At 40.2% G+C, this 21,808-nt stretch overlaps 1 protein-coding gene across 1 annotated transcript; it reads left to right on the top strand.

Moving 5' to 3' along the window:
• The first annotated feature begins 18,599 nt into the window (after positions 1-18,599).
• On the top strand, positions 18,600-21,397 carry LOC109238304 (WEB family protein At2g38370-like). The gene is made up of 2 exons (XM_019404736.1): positions 18,600-18,860; positions 19,767-21,397. Exons 1-2 carry the CDS (start codon positions 18,708-18,710, stop codon positions 21,201-21,203), a joined length of 1,590 nt encoding a protein of 529 aa, XP_019260281.1. The 5' UTR covers positions 18,600-18,707; the 3' UTR covers positions 21,204-21,397.
• Positions 21,398-21,808: the final 411 nt, after the last annotated feature.

The following is a 21,808-nucleotide window of genomic DNA, read 5'->3' as shown; positions in this document are numbered from 1 at the left end:
TCAGAATGGCACTTCTAAAGTTAGGAGAATAGGTCCCTTCAATGGATGAGACCCCTTCAGTAGGCACTCCCAAAATACTCCGTAGAACGGCCTCGTCCAGCACAAAGTCGACATCATTGACCTTCAAGCAAATGTTATCATCTTCCACTGTCAACATATCTGCGTAGAAGCTACGCACCTCTTCCTCATACACCTTGGGGCTCTCATTGGTGAACAAGTGCGTCCACTTCTGAAACTCACAAATGTCAAACAATTGTCTCATCCCGGTCATGTCAAGAATGTCAGGGGCAAAAGTTCTGCCCCATAGCACCCTCTGCTTCCTAAGATTTTCTCTGCCTTCTTCCTTTGACACAGTCACTTTGGCCTACTTGGAGGAACCAGGTTCCTCATTGTCACTAGCCATCCTCTTCACATACTTCCTCACACTTTTCTCCTTCTTTTCAGATTTCTCAGAAGATTTTTCACCAGACTTCTCTCCCTCGACATTTTTCACTTCCACAGCTTTCACAGATTATCCTCTCCTTGGTTTTGGAATCACAGGTTTCTTAGAGGATTTACGAATTAAGGAAGCAAGTTCCTCATTCACCTCTTCAGCGTCAACATCAACAAAAAGTACCGGAGGCACATCCTCCTCATTTACCGGCTTTCCCCCCTTTTACCAACCTCTTTTTTTTCTTTTGCTCTTTGTTTTTCTTCAGAACAATCTCATTAGCTTCTTTCTTTTGCAGCCTGGTAGTGAGTCTTTTAAGAGTCGGCTCTTTAGGAACTTCCCTACCACTTCTAGCAGCAATGAAGCTTTCCACAGACACATTATCATAGTCTTCCTCACTAATTTCATTTTCCTCTTCATATAGAGATCTCATCCCAAGAATGACAAAGTTCAATGGCTCAGCATCGAAGTGAGGAGAAGGAGTAGGATCAGTACTGACCCCTAGGAGTAGAGTGCTCTTCTTGGGCAGAGGGATCAGGTCTCTCTATTGTTTCCCCAGTAGTACTGACTGGTGCCAAATTTTCAAAGGGAACCAGTTCCCCACCTTCAGCTCTGTGACTTTCACCTTCCCCCTGAGATCCAATGGTATCATCATTACATCATATCCTCCAACCAATCATCCCTCTGTAGAAATCAGTAACATGTTCTCAATGGCTTCTATGGCTTCTCTCTCATTCACCCCCAGAAGAGTATCAGAATATGCAGGAGGAATATTACATGTTGGAGTGGCTATATTTAGATCAAAGCTTGGAGTGGGCACTATCGATACTTCACCACTGCAGACCACATCTTGTTGAGTTTCAAAAGATTCCCCAACCTTCTGACTAGAGACTTCTTGTCCCTCTTCTCCGTCTACTATTTCGTCATCTGCCATTTTTCCATTAAGGCAGAAGGAGAGGTTGGAGCAACGAATCTCTTGGGGTTCTGAGTCTTACGGCTGCGGTGAGAACAAAACTCGATTGGGTTGGAGAAAAGCCAGTAGGTGGTTGTTGGCCCGGTGTGGGATTTTGACTGGGTGACATTTGAGACTCAGACGCAACCTCTTGTGCTTCGTGAGATGAAGACACAGTGGGGATGACACTGGTAGTGCTGGAAAGCTCTAGATTCTGAGACATAAAGGAGTTTGGAAGTAGAGACAAGAGAAAGAGAGGGTTTGCTTTTGAAAGAGAAGAGTGTTTTGTGTCTTTGATGTGGATAGTTGGGAAAGAGACGCCTTTTGGGGTTATTTAGAGGGAGTGAGGGACCGGTTACAAACGGGTGTAACGTATTGGGTAGATGGATCGATTACAAACCGGTGTGACGTTTGGGTTTTAAGTATATGAGAGAGAGAGAGAGAGAGACTGAAACATTTTAATGACGTGGCACTTTTATAGTCATTTAAAGTGTGCATGAGTGTAAGAAGAGCTACTAACCTGAGTCAAGGGAACCAGGTTCCCGGACCGAGTTTTGTAAAAGAGAGCTTCATCCTTTTACTCAGATGTAGGGTTATTGGCTGCTTGTTCACTCTGTTATTTCCATGCGTGTTTATCTATAACGGTATGTAGATGAGTTAGAATTTTCCAGAAAATACTTTTTAGCATTTTTACCTGTTCACTCTTTCATAGCAAAGCATTTGAGGGACCTGGTACTCAGTTTGATTTTATCAGCCCCAGTGCCAGTCGATACTTTTCAAAATTCTCTCTGCTCAATGCTTTGGTGAAGATATCATATAGATGGTCCTCTGTTTTGAACTTCAGGCAGATGAGGCCCTTTTCAACATTATCCCTGAGAAAATGATGTCGCACATCAATGTGCTTTGTTTTCTTATGTTGAACCGGATTCTTCGCCATGTTGAGAGCATTTGTGTTATCACATAGTAGTGGTACACAATCCGAAAACACACCAAAGTCCTCTAGTTGTTGCTTGATCCACAGCAGTTGAGCACAACAAGAGGCAGCTGCCACATATTCAGCTTCTGCAACTGAAAGAGCCACAGAGTTTTGTTTCTTTGTACCCAATGAGATTAAGCATGACCCAGAAAGTGAGCCATTCCATATATGCTCTTTCTATCCACCAGATGACCAGCGTAATCAGCATCAGCATAACCAATTAAGTTAAAATTGTCTCCTGAAGGGTAGTAGAGAACCGGGTCTTGCGTTCCTTTGTGATACCTTAGAATCCTCTGGGCAACTTTCAGATGAGATTCCTTTGGACTAGATTGAAATCTAGCACATAATCCCATACTGAATACAATATCAGGTCTTCTAGCTGTGAGATACAAGAGTGAACCTATGATACCCCTGTGCATGGTTTCGTTCATAGGAGGGCCAGGTTTATCTTTGTCCAGACGAGTAGCAGTGGCAATAGGAGTATCAATTGTCTTTGAACTTTCCATGTCAAATCTCTTCAGGAGTTCTTTAATGTACTTCTGCTGACTTATCATCGTTCCCTTAGGGGTTTGCTTAACTTTCATCCCTAAGAAAAAATTTAATTCCCCCATCATGCTCATTTCAAACTCGCTTCCCATAAGCTTTGCAAACTCCTCACACAAGGAATTATTTGTTGCACCAAAGATGATGTCGCGACATAAACTTTCATTATGAGCAGGTTCCTCCCCCGTTTCTTCAAAAATAGGGTGTTGTCGATTTTTCCTCTTGTAAAGCCATTTTCAAGAAGGAACCTGGACAACCTTTCATACCATGCACGAGGGGCCTATTTCAACCCATATAGTGCCTTGTCAAGTTTGAATACATGTTCAGGATGCTCATGACACTCAAAACCATGTGGTTATTTGACGAAGACTTCTTCCTTTAAATATCCATTCAGAAATGCACTTTTGACATCCATTTGGAACAATTTGAATTCCATATGAGATGCAAAAGCAATGAGGATTGTGATAGCTTCAATTCAAGCAACTGGGGCAAAAGTTTTATCATAGTCGATACCTTTTTCTTGATTGTATCCTTGCACTACTAACCTAGCCTTGTTCCTTGTTGTATTTCTAAGTTTATCAAGCTTGTTTTTGAACACCCACCTAGTTCCTATAATAGTTCTGTTTGGGGGTCGAGGAACCAGGTGCCATACGATGTTCCTCTCAAATTGATGGAGTTCATCTTGCATAACAGTAATCCCCTCAGCATCTTTCAATGCTTCGTTGATATTTTTGGGCTCAATTTGAGAAAGAAAAGCTGAGAATGCAAACGAGCGTCTTGTCTTTGATCTGGTTTGAATTCCTGAATTAAGAGGAGTGATCACATTTTGGAGAGGATGTGAGCTTTTGTGCTAACAGTTAGACACCTGAATCTTATTGTGTGAAGATCTAGGTTCCTCAGAATGGGATTCGTTGTTGGAATCAATGGATGGGTGAGTACCACTTCTCTGCTCAGCATCAGGGGTTCCTTGCACGGCATCAATAACTCTGTCTTCTGTTTCAGTTGTTGTGATGGAGGAACCAGGTTATTCTGTATCAACTGAAGGTTCTGTTGAATTTTCTTCGTTGGATTACTTGACTTCGCTCATCAAATCAGCCTTTCGATTTGCCATATCAATGAAATCTCAAAGAACCTTCGACTTCTCTCCATCTTGATCAATCTTATCATGTGAATCTTTCCCACATAAGTGGTGTGATTCATCAAAGATTACATGTATGCTTTCTTCAACACATTGAGTTCTTTTGTTGTAGACCTTGTATGCTTTGCTTTGTGAGGAATATCCAACAAAGATTCCTCCATCACTTTTGGCATCAAATTTTCCCAGTGCTTCCTTACCATTATTTAGAACGAAGCATTTGCATCCAAACGCTCATAGGTGAGTTAGCTTGGGCTTCCTCCCGTTCAGCAATTCATATGGGGTTTTGTTTTGGAGGGACCTGATCATGCACCTGTTCACCAAGTAGCACGCAGTGTTGATTGCCTCTGCCCAAAAACCTTTTGCTAAACCACTGTCAATTAGCATAGTTCTTGACATGTCTTCAGGAGTCCTATTTTTATTCTCCACAACACCATTTTGTTGGGGTGTTCTAGGAGTTGAAAATTTGTGACTTATACCATTTTCAGCATAGAATTCGTCGAATTTTGCATTGTCGAACTTTGTGCCATGATCAGACCTTATAATTACAACATTATGCCTCATCTCCACTTGAATCTGCTTCACAAAGGCAATAAAGACTGGAAAGGTTTCATCCTTGGTTCTGAGAAATAAGGTCCATGTGAATCTGGAGTAGTCGTCAACTATGACAAAAATGTACTTCTTTCCTCCTCTACTTGGCACCCTCATAAGTCTACATAGATCTATATGGAGGAGATCAAGTGGCCTTGAGGTGCTTGCTTATTTCTTGGGCTTGAAGGAGGACCTGACTTGTTTTCCTCTTACACATGCATCACACACTTTGTGATCTTTGAACCTTGACTTGGGCAGCCCACGGACCAGGTCCTTCTTGACCAACTTGTTCAGCAATGAAAAGCTTGCATGTCCCAATCTTTTGTGCCACAGCTCAGAATTATCATCAACAACACTCAGACATGTAAGATCCCTATTGTGCAAAGACTCAAAATTCGCAACATAGATATTTTTGAATCTTTTTGCGAACAAAACCACTTCACCACTCACAAGATTTGTGACTGTGCACGTATTTGATAAGAATTCCACTTTGTTTCCATTGTCGCAAATTTGAGAGACACTCAGTAGGTTATATTTTAAGCCATTCACATAGTACACATTCTCAATTGAATGAGTGAGCGTCTTCCCAACTCTTCCTACTCCCAAAAGGTATCCCTTTTTTCTATTTCCAAAGGACACACTCCCTCCTTGTAGGGCTTTAAGTGAAAAAATATTATCAATGCTTCCAATCATATGTTTAGAGCAGCCACTATCCATATACCATCTTTGGCTGCTTCCTTTCACTTCTCCCTACACAAGAAGATCAAGGATTAGACTTAGGAACACAAATAATTTTGGGTCCCTTGTAGTGAGAAAAAGGGCAAATTAAATTTCTTTTTGTCCAAGCAGGCATTTCACGTTTTTAATAGAGGAACCAGGTTCATTAGCAGTAGTTACCTTTTCAACAAAAACTTTATTTTTCTGTTGGGACTGAATTCTAGACTTACAGGTTTCTTTAAAGTGCCTTGTGTTACCATAGTGAGTGCAAAGCCAGTTATCAGGGACAGTGACATACTTGCTATGTGGATTGTAGGGAGTCATTTCCTTTTGGAACCTGACTCCCTGCCTGTTCTCTCTATTGCTTATATATATGGTAGTGACTGTATCAGAGTACCAGGTCCACTTTAGAGATTTTTCTAGGTCATTTTTAACTCTGTCTAGCTCTTCCTGAAGTTGTATGTTTCTTTCAAGTTCAGCACACAGACTAGATTTTACAGATTTAAGCTCATTTTCAAGCTTAATGTGTGCCTCACTTGCAACTTTCTTTCCCTTTTGGATGTTCCTAGAACTGTTTCCCCTATTTAATTCCTCAATTGTTTCTTTTATATCCACAACTACTACTAATAGGTCATCTCTCTCATGTTCTACACTTTTAATTCTTTCAGTTAGGGCTTCTTTTTCTTTCTTTAGAACCTCAATGGTTTCTTTTAGGTCAACCAGTAGGACTACCAGATCATCTCTCTCATGTTTTACCTATCCTAGTTCCACAGTTAATACATTTTTATCATTTATAAGATTATGATAAAAAGTCAACTAAAACATTGTCCAAGGATATAAGCTTCTTTTGAGAGTAAGACTTCAAATTTCTTTGAACGTCTAGAAACTTTACCTCATCATCATCATCATCTTCATCATTGTCAAATTTTGCCATTTGGGTAAAGTTAGAGTCATATTCAGCTGCTTCGCTTTCAACTGCCATCATGGAGGTGTCACCTTGTTCATTATCTTCCCCAGATTCACTAGAGGAATCTCCCCATGCAGCAATAGCTTGTTTCACAACTTTGTCAACGACATCTTTTCTCTTGAACCTCTTGTCAAGAATCCGGTTCCTCTTGGCTATTTTGTTTGTGTTGTGCTGGTACTGGTCTTGCTTGAGGAAAGGACAATCTTTGATGAAATATCATGGCTTTCTACATTTATGACACAATAACCTTTTGGTTTGCTGGAGCTACCCCTTTTGGGAATGCCTCCATTTCTGCGAACCATTTTCTAAAATTGCTTTGTCAGGTAGGCCATGTCAGCTCCTCACCACTTGAGTCATTATTGTCTACCTTGAGGTCCAGGTTCTTTTCCTTTTTGGATTCTCTTCTTTCATGCTCCTTCTTCTTCTTCATTTCATAAGTCTTCAAATTACTAATGAGTTCATCAATGGTCAGCTTTTGAATATCTTTTGCCTCTGTGATGGCATTAACTTTGCTTTCCCAAGAGCTAGGTGATACGCTAAGTATTTTTCTAACAAGTTTGTTTCTTGGAATGATTTCTTCTAGAGAGTGGAGCTCATTGATGATGGAGGTGAATCGAGTATGCATGTCCTGAATGGACTTATCATCCTTCATCCTGAATAGTTCATACTCAGTATTGAGCATGTCAATCTTTGACTGCTTAACTTGAATTGTCCCTTCAAGTGTTGTTTGGAGAGCCTCCCAGATCTCCTTGGCAGATTGACAGGCAGAGATTCTGTTATACTCATTTGGACCAACACCACAGACGAGGATCTTTTTTGCTCGGAAGTTTTTCTCTATAGTTTTGCGGTCAGCATCGTTGTACTCCTTCCTTATTTTTGGAACTGTCGTTGTTGGTTCCCAAATGGTCTTCATAGGAACGAAGGGGCCATGGCAGATGACATCCCAGAGCTCAGAATCCTCTGCCATGATGAAATCATGCATCCTTGTCCTCCACCATCCGTAATACTGTCCATTGAATCTTGGTGGTCTGTAGGTTGATTGACTTTCTTCAAAGTTTGGTGGAGTGGCCATGTGGATCCTTTCTAGGTGTTAGCCTTGTAGAAAGAACCTGCTCTGATACCAATTGATGTAAACTTAGGGTCCACCAAACTGTATAGAGAACCTGGTTCTCTATCAGTTTCCACAGAACACACACACACAGTAGTAAATAAAAGACACAGCAAAGTTTTACGTGAAAAACTCCCAGCTCATAGGATTAAAAACCACGACCTACCCTCAGAGGATTTCAACTTCACTAAGATTACAACCTATTGTAATCTAGGAATTAACCTCTTAATCTCTCACCTACTTGTAATCACTTTATTGCAAGCTTCTTTGTAATAACTCTATTACAAAGAACACACTTTGACTAACTTTAGCCAAAACACAAATACATGGTGTATGATTTTAAAAAAGATCTCCTACAGAATTGCTTCTAAGTAAGCTGGGTACGAGTTACAAATAAATGACACTAACAAAGACACAACAATACAAAGGACGTATAATAGACTTGATACTAGGATTTGGTCCTTGGTTTGGTTGTTGCGTTATTCTTCATTGACTCGAAGTCGACATCACACTTGAGAGAGAATTGATGATTTTAGGTTATGCAAGTGTGTGCATTTCCCTTGCCTTATGTTGGTAATATACAAGTGAGGTCATTGGGATGATGTATGCAATTATCCGGTATAAGGCATGCTCCATGAAGAGATTGTTGCGTGTGCAGAAAATAGTGCAGCGACTTTACAGCCGTAGAGAGTTGACTTGTACTGTCATCAGAGGAACCGATGGACATCTGTTCCCTTTCCTGTTTCCCGACTCAAGTTGTTGGGACTTGTGCCAGACTTGAGACTTGTTGTTCTTGAGCACTTTGAGGATATGTAATAGGTTCCCAATCTGATTCTTATTAAGAAGTTTGCTAAATCATCAAAATACACAAAGGCACGTAACTTAACAGCAAGGAATAACACAGGTCATGTATTAACCAAACATGCCAAACTGATAAAAAGAGTTTAAGATAAACTTTATTACTAGTATAAAATTTTGAACAACGCTAGCTAAGTTTTGAGATGTAAAATCCCTTGGATCCAGTAGTTGCCAGCATGTGCAGTTCTTTAATGAATCATGACAAACTTAGTAGTGAAATAAGTGGTTGGTGAATAGCATAATCATACTTGTAAAAATTCCACGGATTTATCATGAAATTGTGGAGATGTTTTTATCATCATGGTGATTACCTATCAAACCTAATTTCTACTCTCTTTTTTTTTTTTTTTTTAACTATATAGCACTGTCACCATCATATTCTTCGGTTTAATACATCTTAATGTGGGCAAATATTGAAGATAACAATTAACATATGCATTTGCCATTTTACATTTGTTTAGCTTATTGATATGCTTAATTGATTTGGGCGTTGGGAGAATCGCTTAAATCCGTACTCTTTTCTTAAATGTGTTCATTACGTGCATGAGCTTTTAAAGGACAAAGAGATTGCTCATATATATATTTCTCGTTACCTAACGAATCATTATTTTTTGTTACGCATACATATGTTTACTTATAAATTAAAAGTAAATGAAATATAAAAAAGCCCAGGTAGAAAAAGAAGTAATGGGAAGGAAAAATGCATCTCTGAACCCATAGAGTAATATTTTAAGAGAGAATGTGAGCGACTGAGCGGTCTTCCACTGCATTGCAATATCGAAATACAGGTATTGGAAATATTTTGAAGGACACAAAATCATGAAATTACTCATATCTATACAGCGAATATATATCGATGATCTTTCAGATGAAAAGTAAAACAAAATTATAGTAGCGAAGTACAAATTTGACTAATTAATCCTGTCAAATCATTTCATCCGCGTACGTGCGTAGCCTCTCTCTTTCATATATACCAACACAAGTTTATGAATGTGTGTATACAGTCGAGATCGTATGCCTTCGATCGATATGCTCGAGGGGTCGTCCAAAGTCCGAGCTCAAGCAAGGTCGAGTTCGAGCTCGAGGGACCAGATCCGAGTTCGAAGATAGAGCACGATGCACATCGAGGTCGAGTATGCTCGATCTCGGAATAGTACCGTTATGGACTTGTAACAGAATGGGCTAGATTCCTGCCACATCCCCAAGCCCACGGCGAAATCTCGGAATAAGATTGTACTATTCCGTACCAGGCGGTTAGACAGCTTTACCAAGAATATTCCTTACTGTAAATAGAAATATACCTTATTTAGCATTCCCCTATTATATAAAGGGGACCCTAATCATTTGTAAGATCATCTAATCATTGAAAAAAGAATATACTCACTACTTTTTGCCTACGGTTCGCAAAATTATCAGAGCAGGTTACTACTGGGACAGCATGGAAAAAGATACTAAGGAATTTGTCAAAAAATGTGATAAGTGTCAACGATTTGCACCGATGATCCATCAGCCCAGAGAACAACTCCACTCGATCCTATCTCTATGGCCTTTCATAAAATGGGGAATGGACATAGTCGGACCCCTGCCAACGGCCCCAGGTAAAGCTAAGTTTATTTTGTTTATGAATGATTATTTTTCTAAGTGGGTGGAAGCATAGGCCTTCGAGAAGGTCCGAGAAAAAGAAATTATTGACTTCATCTGGGACCACATCATATGCCGATTCGGGGTACCTGCCGAGATTGTGTGCGACAATGGAAAGCAATTCATCGGCAGCAAAGTGACAGAGTTCCTCGAAGCACATAAAATAAAGAGGATATTATCGACACCGTACCACCCAACTAGAAATGGACAAGCTGAGTCAACAAACAAAACTATCATTCAAAACCTAAAGAAAAAGTTAGACGATGCAAAGGGGAAATGGAGAGAAGTTCTACCTGAGGTCCTTTGGGCCTATCGAACAACATCGAAGTCCAGCACGGGGGCTACCCCGTTCTCTTTGGTGTACGGCTCCGAGGCCCTCATCCCTGTCGAAGTCGGAGAACCTAGCACCAGGTTTCGACACACATCGAAAGAGTCAAATTACGAGGCCATGAATACTAGCCTCGACCTATTAGATGAAAGACGAGAAGCGGCGCTTGTTCAGATAGCCACGAAAAAGCAAAGGATCGAAAGATACTACAATAGAAGGACCAATCACTTCGGAATCGGAGACTTAGTTCTACGGAAAGTTACCCTCAATACTCGAGACCCAAATGAAGGGAAGCTAGGCCCGAATTGGGAAGGACCATACCAAGTCCTCGGGGTTGTAGGCAAAGGATCTTACAAACTTAGCACGATGGAAGGCGAACAATTGCCAAATAATTGGAACGTATCATTGCTCAAACGATACTACTGCTAAGGTATGGCTTTATCCTTTTTATCCATTTGAGTTTAAAACTAACTCATTGCAGATTCTCGATCGTAGCCATCGAAGACACCCTTTCTGCATGAAGGCCTTAGGTTTTAAAGCATCCGTTGCACTCATTTTTCCTTAGATCGGATTTTGTCCCAAACGGGTTTTACCGGCAAGGTTTTTAACGAGGCAACAACTATATGCTACCTAAGGAGGACTCAATAGTATCCAAGACTTATTTTCAATCAACCTCGAATACTGGGGGGCATCAGCCTCGGAGGTTATATTTTTGAGGAAAATACTTCACGCCTAAGAGGACCTCGATAGGAAAACTTTGTAATGGGCCAAATGGTCAGATGAACCGTGTCCGTATAGAATAGTCAAGCCTAGACGGCAACATGTACGCATGTACCAATTATTTGAAGAAGCTTCCTATTTACATCAAAAACACTTTGTGTCTTAAAGAAGTCTACTATTATACGAGCTCTACACTTATAATCTTATGGGAAACGGCTCAAGGTCCAAAGCACGAACGTAACCCCGAGATACTCGGGGACTGTCATCGACAGCCATCTCGCCCGAGCCATCAAAACATCAGAATCATAAGACCTCAAAGAGGCATCCCCCTAAAACAAAGGCCAAGGCCAATATACTTGGGGACTAACTTTTCGAACAAGTTCAAAAAGTTATCGTGAAACAAGTCCAAGAGACACACCCGAAGGCTACGGCCATACTAAAGACTATGGTCATATAAAAGGATATGGCCAAAATAATGCGGCTCGGAGACGTCCGACTTCCTCCATAAATTAAAGTCCTTCAAACACTTTGAAAAAGCCGATTAAATCAGGCTACCCTCGGCAAAAACAAAAGGGCTTCGATAATTCAGCTTTCGAATAATCTAAAGGCTTCGATAACATCAGCCTTCGAAAAAACCTCAAGAGGTATTCGATTGTGTTTACACAAACAAACTATTAATAAGGTTCCGATTCATCGAACCTTCGAAAAACCCAATGGGTACAAAAAACAAATGCTAAGGCATAACAAAATTTTCACTAAGCCTTTTAGCCAAAAAGAGGGAAAAATTATATAGCCACTCTAGAGGCCGTATCGGCCCAACTTAAAGAGCCTAAGGGCAAACTTAAAGAGCCTAAGGCCAACTTAAAGAGGCTAAGGGCCAACTTCGAAAGGCTTAAGGGCCAAAACATATAGTTCGAGACCCCGTTCTCACCCAACTCGGACTCAAGAGTCCCGATATCCCAAGCTCGCACTGAATCAATTTAAACTTAGCTCAAGGATTACTATATTTATCAATAAAAACCTAAGGGTTTATCATGTTCCGAATCCAAACCTATACTCGGACCAATCATTCGAGTTATACACTCGAATTTTTCACAAGCGAGAACAAAATGAAATCCAACACAAGTTGAGGATAGAGCAAAAAGATTCTTTATATTCACAAAGGATGTTTTACAAAAGTTTATTTACAACGCCCACAAGGGGCCCTTACACAAAAAAAGAAAAAAGAGAACCTAATCTATTTTGGGGTTATGTCCCCGAAAGCAGCCTCCTCGGGAAACGCAACCTCAGCAGCTCTATCCTCGGGAGCCTCCTCTTCCTCGGGAACATCTTCCTCACCTTCCCCGCCCTCGGAGCCGCTCACAACATCTTCGTCATCGGAAGAAACAAGAAACCTGGCATCGGTTTCCCACGCCTTTGCTTGGGCTATCTCCTCGGTAAGGTTGAACCCTCGGGCGTGGATTTCTTCGAGAGTCTTCCTCCGGGCCTGACACTTGGACAAATCATTATTCCATTTTTCCTAGTCGGAGGCTTCCCTAAGCTCCACTTGAACAGCCGCGGCATCTTTTAAGTACATGGCAATGCTCTTGTTGGCCGTGACCTTCGTCTTCTCAACCTCAGCCTTAGCTTGTGCAGCTTTAGCCCGGGCTCTAGCAAGCTCCGCCTCTAACTCCTTGATTTTCCTAGCCTGGGCCAGACCCATCACTTTAATACCTCGAAGTTGAGTTTCAGCCGAGGTCAGTTGGACGGTAACAGCTTCCTTATTGGCAGCAAGCTGATCCATGTTCTTTTTCCACCTATGGCAGTCAGCCTTAACTTGATCAACCTTGCTCCGTAGCTGCCCAATCATCTCCAACTTCTGCTGCAGCTGAGACATTGAAGTATTAGCCTCCGAAATAAGGCCAAAAAGACCATACTCTATAAAATCACAATTACCTGCTCATCCAGCTCGGTCTCGTTTTACGATCCTTGGCCAACTCAACTCGAAGGCCCTTAAGCTCCTCCTCCTTCTGACCATAGAGGAGCCTCAAGGTTTTCTCCTCATCTGAAACCCTCCTGATCTTGGCCTCACATTGGCTCAGCTCAGCTCTAAACTTGGCGATGGCCTATAGACGAGGTAAAGAGGTGTCCGTCAAAGGAAAGGAATGAAGAGGAAGTTACGACAATGAAAGTCAACATTTACCTGAGAAAGAAGATGTTGAGCCTCCTCGAAGAGGGTGGTCGCATCGTTAAGGTCGGCAACGTCGCCAACCCCAGTGAAACAATCCCAAAAGGGGTTTTCTTCGAGGATCTTGCTCGGATCAGGTGTTTGCAAGGCCCGTGAATCCTTTATAGTCTCTTCGGAGTAAGCTGGAAGAGAAAGTGAATGACCCATTGTCATGGCCTTGAGCTCCTTGCTCGGGGCGCTCTAGCTAGTTTTGACCCTCTCAACGCTGGTTCCCTTTGGTGTATTTGTTGAAAAAGGAGGTACGATCTCGATCTCGGGGGACTCGAGGGTTTTTTCTGAGTCTCTATTCGAAGTCCCTTCATCAATTGGCAAGGCATCGGGTTCATTGATGGGTTTCCTGGTTCGAGGTACCAGCGTCGATTCTCCACCATCGTTCTCTTCATCCTCCAAGCATTGGATGGCTGAATCCAGGTCCACACGAATGAGTTTTCTCCTCAGCTTCCATGCAGGTACCACCTCATCTTGGGAGTCTTCGGGCTTAGAAGCCCTCTTTCTTTTATTGTCTTTCCCCGATTTTGGGATCGAGGGCGCAGTCTTTTCCCCGGGCGGAGCCGGCCTCATTTCGGATACATCTCCGATGCCTGCACAAGTGAACGTGAATAAGTTGACGCCACCAGCAAATGAAAAATATTAGAAACTTGGGAAGAGAATTTACCATGATGTTTGGCCTCCCACTCGCCCCTCGATAATTCACGCCATTTGCGCTCATCGTATGAGCAGGTAGCAGCTAATTCTCGGATGCAATCCTCGAGGTCGGGGACCGCGTGAGGTGCCCAGGCAGTGGCTACAGAAAGGGTGAAGGCATTGTGAGACATGAAAGCTGAATATGAATAAATACCGGGAAGAAGAACTCCACTTACGATTAAAGTTCCATCTCTCCGGGAACGGAATTTTATCCCTTTGGAGGACATCCGAAGTCCTTAATCTGACGAACCGGCTCATCCAGCCTCGATCTTTGGTTTCGTTATTACTGGAAAAGAAGGCTTTCATTGTTTGACGTTGCAGCTTGATAAGCCCTCGAAATAGCTAGGGCCGATACAATCGAATCTGGTGGTTGAGGGTGAATTCCAACCCCTCGGCTTTCTCGAAAAAGTAGCGCAGCATGATCGTGATGCGCCAAAAGGAGGGGTTGAATCTGGCGGAGGGTGACTTCGTATGTTTTACAGAAGTCGATCACCACCGGATCGAGGGGACCCAGTGTAAAGGGGTAAGTGTAAACACTTAAAAACCCCTCCACGTGGGCAGTAATGCTTTCCTCGGGGTTCGGGATCTGAACCAAGACCTCGTCGCCCCAGCCGCAGTCCCTCTTCATTGTTTCGAGGTTCTTCTCTGATATCAGACTAATATATCGAGATGCATGCTCGCATCGGCCCGAGACATCGGGGGGATTTTCTATACTGAAATCCTTCTTAATTACGCAAGGGCCGGGGGTGATTTCTTCAAGAGTCGGCAGCACCATCGGTTTGGCCGGCTGAGAGGTAGAAGAAGTCGACGCTTTATCTTTTTTGGGGACCGTTTTGGAAGTTTTAGCCATGATCTTAAGCTAAGGGATATAGACTGTGTCGGAATGTGGTATTTTTACAAGAACCTGGCATTTTCCGGCACTTAAAGAGGCGGTGGAAACAGATGATTAGAGAAAGAGATGAAGAAGGGAAAGATGTAATGAAAGAGTAAAGTTCTTTACTCAAAGGAATAGCCTCATATTTATAGAAGGGCAACGACGGTTCGCCGACGCTAGTGGCCGACCAGTACTGGCGTGCATTTAATATTTTGGGGAAGTGGACCGACGGGACGTTTCAGTCACTTCGAGCGCCTACGTCACAGAAATGGCGTCATCGTTAAAGACTCCGGGAAAGCGAGGATCATATCGTTTCTTATCATCTTACTCTAAGAAACGCGGGGACTATCTGTATATAGTCGAGATCGTATGCCTTCAATCTATATGCTCGAGGGTCGTCCAAAGTCTGAGCTCAAGCAAGGTCGAGTTCGAGTTCGAGGGACCAGACCCGAGTTCGAAGACAAAGCATGATGCATACCGAGGTCGAGTATGCTCGACCCCGGAATAGTACCATTATGGACTTGTAACAGAATGGGCTAGATTCCTGGCACGTCTCCAAGATCACGGCGCAAATCCCGAAATAGGATTGTACTATTCCGTACCAGGCGGTTAGATAACTGTACCAAGAATATTCCTTACTGTAAATAGAAATATACCTTATTTAGAATTCCCCTATTATATAAAGGGGACCCTAATCATTTGTAAGTTCATCTAATCATTGAAAAAAGAATATACTCTCTACTTTTTGCCTACTGTTCATCAGAATTATCCTTCAGCTTTACTGTTCTTACCTTACTTTTCTTACTTAATTGTTCTTATTGTTCGGAACCTACCTCGAGGTCACCACTGCTGGGTAACATTTGTTTGATTCACTTATTTCTTTCATCTCTACTTCATATTTCTTGATTATTAATTGGTATTGAATCTAATCACGTATCTTTAAAACCACAAACCAAATTTAGTTGTTACTCGTATTTTCGAGGTAAACAATGTGACTTCCCCGTGGATCTGTTGTCCAAATTAATCCTTGATAATTAGTATGCCCTAAAAAAGTTATAGGACTAATTTAGAGAAATGGGGTTGAGGGCTAGATCACTTGGTGACATCTCAGTTTACTGTCTTTCATGGTTGAGATGGAGGGTCCAAATTAGTACTCCCTCCGGTCCAAAATAAGTGATATTTTAGCTGTTTTCACACAGACTAAGAAATCCACCTTTTAACATTAATTAGCAATAAAATTGACCATATTAACCTTTACTATCTCTTCACATAAATACTCCTAACACATACTCCAACACTATTTACTCCAAGGGCAATGTAGGAAAAAAATAATTAATTCATTCTTGAAATTTGAAAAAATTACTTATTTTGGACAACAAAAAAAAAAGGCCAAAAAATCATTTATTTTGGACCGGAGGGAGTAGCATATAATATTTTCTTCCTCTTTTTCTGCCCCCTCTCCTGATATAATAAATTAACATTAATGACTAAGTTTATGCTACTATGATTTATATTGAAGGACAATATATTCAAATTATATTTCGAACTGCATATGAGTTTGAGATATCAGGCGCTTGTCAATTCAACTGTGTTAGACAAGCAATTAAAAAGAAAAAAGAATTTTTTTTTACATATTCTTCGTCGGAAAACGAAATATTCCATGGCATTAGAAAGTAAACAATTGGATTTAGTAGTAAGCTTATTTAATGGGAAAGTAGGGTGAGCCAAAAAGGATCGATATAAAAAAGTTTCATTGAAATGAATGGTTAAAGCTAAGGCCCTGTAATCACGGGAAATTGCATTGGCAATCAATTGCGTGTGTGTGTCCATCAATAATGGGATGGAATTGCAAAGTGAAATTCCGTGTGTTGTCTGCTTTTTGTTTCTGCTTTAATTGTTGCATATATATAATGCTCTCTCTCTCTATATATCCACTTTTTCTCTTTAGTCAAATCAATCTTTGCTACTGCCGACTGCCTTCTCAAAGCCAGAAAATAGCTTTATGAGCATGGCAAGATCAAAAAATATAATATCTCATTTATTTCTCTCTACCAACTTCCTTTAAAGAATCCCTTCGCTTATATGAACAAACAACAAAAAGGAGAAAAGAAACAAAGAGACCTTCAAGGAAGCTCTACATTTGACCCCAACCCTATTCCCCCATTTTCCTAGGGGGTGGTGTTAGAATAGTAGATAAGCGTTTAGAAAATTATATAGGTTAGTTTTGCTTAGATCATGTATTTATATTCAAAAATTCATTAAATATTAAATGACTAATTATGCGTTTGGTGATAAATTCAGAACTCATAAACTTGAATCCTTATTATGTCTGATCCTTCATTAAAACCCTGGACATATAGAAAGAGACGATATGGTAAAAAAAAAAAAAAGAATATATATATAATAGTTTGTCTAATATTAATAATCAAGCAGAAACGAGTCCAACGTTTTCATTCAATAGGTAAGAAGTGTTATTATTCCTACATAACAATAGGTCTGCATTTCAATATAAATATACGTTTTGAGATTGTTCTAAGGTATTACATGCACCATAAGAAACGAGTTTGTGAGTGGTTTTATTTTGTGTCTCACACAACTTACATTAGTTGTGTGAGGCCTCTTTTTATCTCACATATTTGTGGACCCATATCTTACACATCTGGGACCACACAATTGTGAGACAAAAAAGAGGTTTCATACAACTAATGTCAGTTGTGTGAACACAAAATAAAAATTTTCTTTAATTTTCCTGTGGTCCTTAGTATACCATTTAAGGAACAAAGTGAAAATACTCCCTTTTATACTTTTCACAGTAACTTCCTATTGGCAGTTGGTGTACTAATTAACGACCACTTTCCCCTTTAATGTCCCCTCCTCCCTCTTTTTTCATCTGCACTCACACATATACACATACACGCTCTCACTGAACACGACTTGGATTATTGGTTTGTGCTCTGTAAACAATGGAATGAGAAAAACAATGGTCCTATTTTTTGACTATTCCAAACATAATCATCACCATCACAACCCAGTCATCATCTTCATCAACCTCTCAATTTCACTGCAAATATCATTGCATTTCTCCATTCTTTTTGTCTAACTAAAGGCGTATTCAGAATTTAAAATGAGTCATCTTTAACTACCTGTTATTCTTGTAGTATTATTTTATGACAACGAGTATGAGCTTGTAATATATACTCCTCATTTTATTTTGAGTTAATCTGTTTAACTGGATATAGAGTTAACGAAAAAAAATAGCAGTTGAAACTTGTAATTTTAAACATGACATTTACGTGATTACAAAACGAAAATTTAAGGATAAATTATTGAGCAAAATACAAAATTGGCCGGTCGGTCGAAACTAATTGCATTCGCTTAGCCTACAAGTGTATAAAATATGTAGATTAAGTGTATATAATACACACATATATAAATAATATATTTTATCAGTTTTTTTTTTTTTTTGAAGCGGCTAAAAATATATATTACTCTTAAAGTATTTCCTAATATAGAAAGTAAAAGAGTATTTTTAATACATCATAAAACAGAGAGTGTGTTGATCATTTTAAAGAATTACTCCCTCCAATTCACAATAAGTAATTTTTTAGCTTTTTTTTTTTTTTGTGGTCTAAAATAAGTGATTTATTCTTTTCCTACTTTGCCCTTGAAGTAAATGATGTTGGAGTATGTGTTAGGTGTGTTTATATAAAGAGATAGTAAAGGTTAATATGGTCAATTTCATTGCTAATTAATGTTACAAGGTGAGTTTCTTAATATGTGTGAAAACAACCAAAACAAATTCACTTATTTTGGAGCGGAATAAGTATCAAACATATATATATGTACTATAAATGAAGCGTTTGTCATAAATACCTGCTAGTTAATCAACTCCTCATTCACTCACTTCAACATTCTAACCAGCATTCATTTTTCTGTGCATCTTTTTATTCAGCTCTATGGCTGGAAATGGAGAATCGATTATCTGCAACCCAAGAGTGGAAATTGACACATCTCCGCCATTCGAGTCGGTGAAGGAGGCTGTGGACCATTTTGGGGGCAGTGGCCCTTGGATTCCCCATCACTTACTCCGTTTACCACCTCCCGACCATGTAAGTCTAAACTGCCCTTTGTCTTTTTTCATTTCAGAGAGTTTCTAAATGTTTAAAGCCAGGGAAAGAAGTACAATTCATCTCATTTCAACTACATGGAAGTCAAACTTTAAGCTTGGTAATTGTCATTTAGAATACCATCTAATCTTGGTTATTGTGACACTCACCCTATGCTGTAGCAGCTTAATTTGTTTAACTTTTTAGTTTTTCGATCTGTTTGTTGGTGTGCAAACAAAGTCTCAATAACAAAAAGAAGCTACATATGACAAGGGATATTCTAAATGGTGTGACTTCTTTGGGAAAATCTTTCACATTTTGGCCTAAAGTGAACAATATCAAGAGTGCGCTTAGCATAATGCTGCATTTCTCTATTTCTTGATTTCCTTGGCTTAGGGCTGATATGAAGTTGCAAACTTTCACTCGCAGGAGTATTTTTCTCGTTTTGCATTTGTTGGTATTTTTTGGTGATGAGGGGACAAGGGGTCGTACATGCCTAAAAAGTTCCTAGTTTACTTCTTAGCTGCTACTACTCTGGTTTGTGTACAAGACATCCTATTTTCCTCTCTGCTTTCCATGCTACTAGGTGAACTTACATGAAAGTTAAATCAAAATCTAATTAGTCTTCTTGGCCGGAATTCTGCGGATAGACAGTTGGTGGTGCATAATGCTTTGTATTAGCCGTTACACGCGTTAGCAGCATGTAAAATGGTGGTATAATACATAGGCTGGATGATCATCTGTGTTTTATCATTTTACACACATTTCATAAAAGCAGCTATATTATGTTTTATTTAAAGAACTTTTTGCTGATAATGCATAATTGGGTACTAACTAGCATTTTGGTGTTTACTTTTTACTGATAATGCATAATTGGGTACTAGCATTTTATTTTACTGTTGTTGGCAGCACGATAGGGAAGTTGTAGACGTGGGCAAAATGGAGGAGCAAGCAGTAAAATTTGAGAAAGACTTGATTGTGAAGGAACAGGAGGCCCTCAATGTTTTGAGGGAAGTGGAAGCAGCAAAAAGATTTGTTGAAGGGTTGAAAGTAAATTTGATGCAAGAAGTGTCTGAGTTTGTGTCCAGTCCTGGTTTAAATCCGGAGAGCCAAACACCAACACCTAGTGAACAGTCAGCACAAAACTTGAGTCTTTGTCCACTTCAGTCCCCGGGACATGTATTAATGGAATTGAACCAAGCAAAATTAGACCTTAACAAAATGTCAATAGACCTTACTGTAATTAGATCTTCTGTTGAGACACTGAATAACAAAATGAAGAAAGATAAGGTAATGCTCGAAAGAAGCAGTCAGAGGAAGTCCCTCGATTCAGCAGCAGGGTTCTCCATTGAGGAAAACAACACAAATGGAGACAGTTTTGATTACTCTATGAACAAAGAGCTCAAGCAGTTGAGTTTTGAAGCAGAGCAATTCAAGAAAATGGCAGAAGCTTCAAGATATGAGGTGATGAAGGCAATGTCAGAGATCGAACGAACAAAGGCAAGTATTAGAATGGCTGAAATGAGATTGCATGCTGCGAAAAAGATGGAAGAAGCAGCTAAAGCTGTGGAAGCAATTGCTTTTGCAGAAAGAAAGGCTTTACTAAATGGAAAGAATTCTTCAGCTGTTGTTCAGCACAAACCTGAGGGGATCACAATTTCATACGAAGAATATTATGCTCTTGCCCGAAAAGCACAGCAAGCTGAAGAGCTATGCAAAACAAAATTTGTAGACACGAATACTATGTGCAGAACCAATGAAGCAAATCAAACTGAGGTGGCTATTACAAAGAAGATGGAGGAAACTACAAAAGAAATTAGACACAACAGGAGTACTCTAGAAGAGGCTTTGGACAATGAAGATGGTACTCAAAGAAGAAGTCTTACTGAACAAGATGGTTTCTATAGGGAGAGGTCAGAGCATACGCAACTGCATTACTCGGGGCATAACTCCGCCAAATATAAGTTCAGGAATCCACAGCCATCTCATACTAGTCATGGAAACCCTCGGCTAGTTGACAACGGTGAACCAGACAATATGAATGACAAACCTGTCCCTGTCTTTCGGTCATCAATATCGATTGGAGATATACTGAGCAGGAAGCTGATTTTGCGAGATGATCATATTGTCGTGGGTAAGCATATGGAAAGCCACACTGAAAGACAACATGTGTCTTTTAGCCAAATGCTGCGAGAGCAAAGTGGGATCATATTGAATCCTACAAAAGCTACGAAAGATGGGAATGTACACAAGCAATACATTACTCACAAAAAGAAGTTTGGTTTCATCCAAGTACCACTTTCTAGGCAAAATAAGAAAAAGACACAACCTTTGAATATGAGATGATTTTTTTCATCCGAGGAATAATGTCGTCTGCCCTTCCTCCCACATCAGTCTGATGTTTGCTTGTTTACTAGGCTTGCACATGTTGACGGTTTTGTTTTTTTTCTCTTCTTCTTCAGTGCGCATTATGCTGTCATATCTGTTATTGTTTGTGATTTGTGATTATTGGCCTATTGGGTGTTGCCGCTTTCTCTTCACGATTGTTGTAGATCTCCTCTTGCAGTAAGCGATGATCTAGTGCATTTTATGGTAAAAACGGTAAGACAGAATGCAGTTCCATTCAAACCACTCGTAGTAAAGCATGTATTCGTTATTGCTGCTTCAAGTAACAAGTCCGCACCATTCAAATGAAATAGCGCAAGCTCATTGTCCAACTTTCCTTTGTTATATACTAGACATCAAGCACATACATGTATGTTATATGGACATACCCAGATGTTAAATGTTGCAACTTAAACAGCGCGACGAATTCTTGCCTCACAAGTACGTGATAAACTTTAGTATCTGCTGTCCTACTAAACCTCAGCGCTAAACATAATATATCCATCTACTGGGCCAAATCTTAACTGGGAAGTTGCCTGAATTTGAATTTACTGAGACTGTTGGTC

Source organism: Nicotiana attenuata, unplaced genomic scaffold, assembly GCF_001879085.1.
Source record: "Nicotiana attenuata strain UT unplaced genomic scaffold, NIATTr2, whole genome shotgun sequence".
Classification (NCBI taxonomy): Eukaryota; Viridiplantae; Streptophyta; class Magnoliopsida; order Solanales; family Solanaceae; genus Nicotiana; species Nicotiana attenuata.
This window is presented reverse-complemented; position numbering and strand designations above follow the sequence as displayed.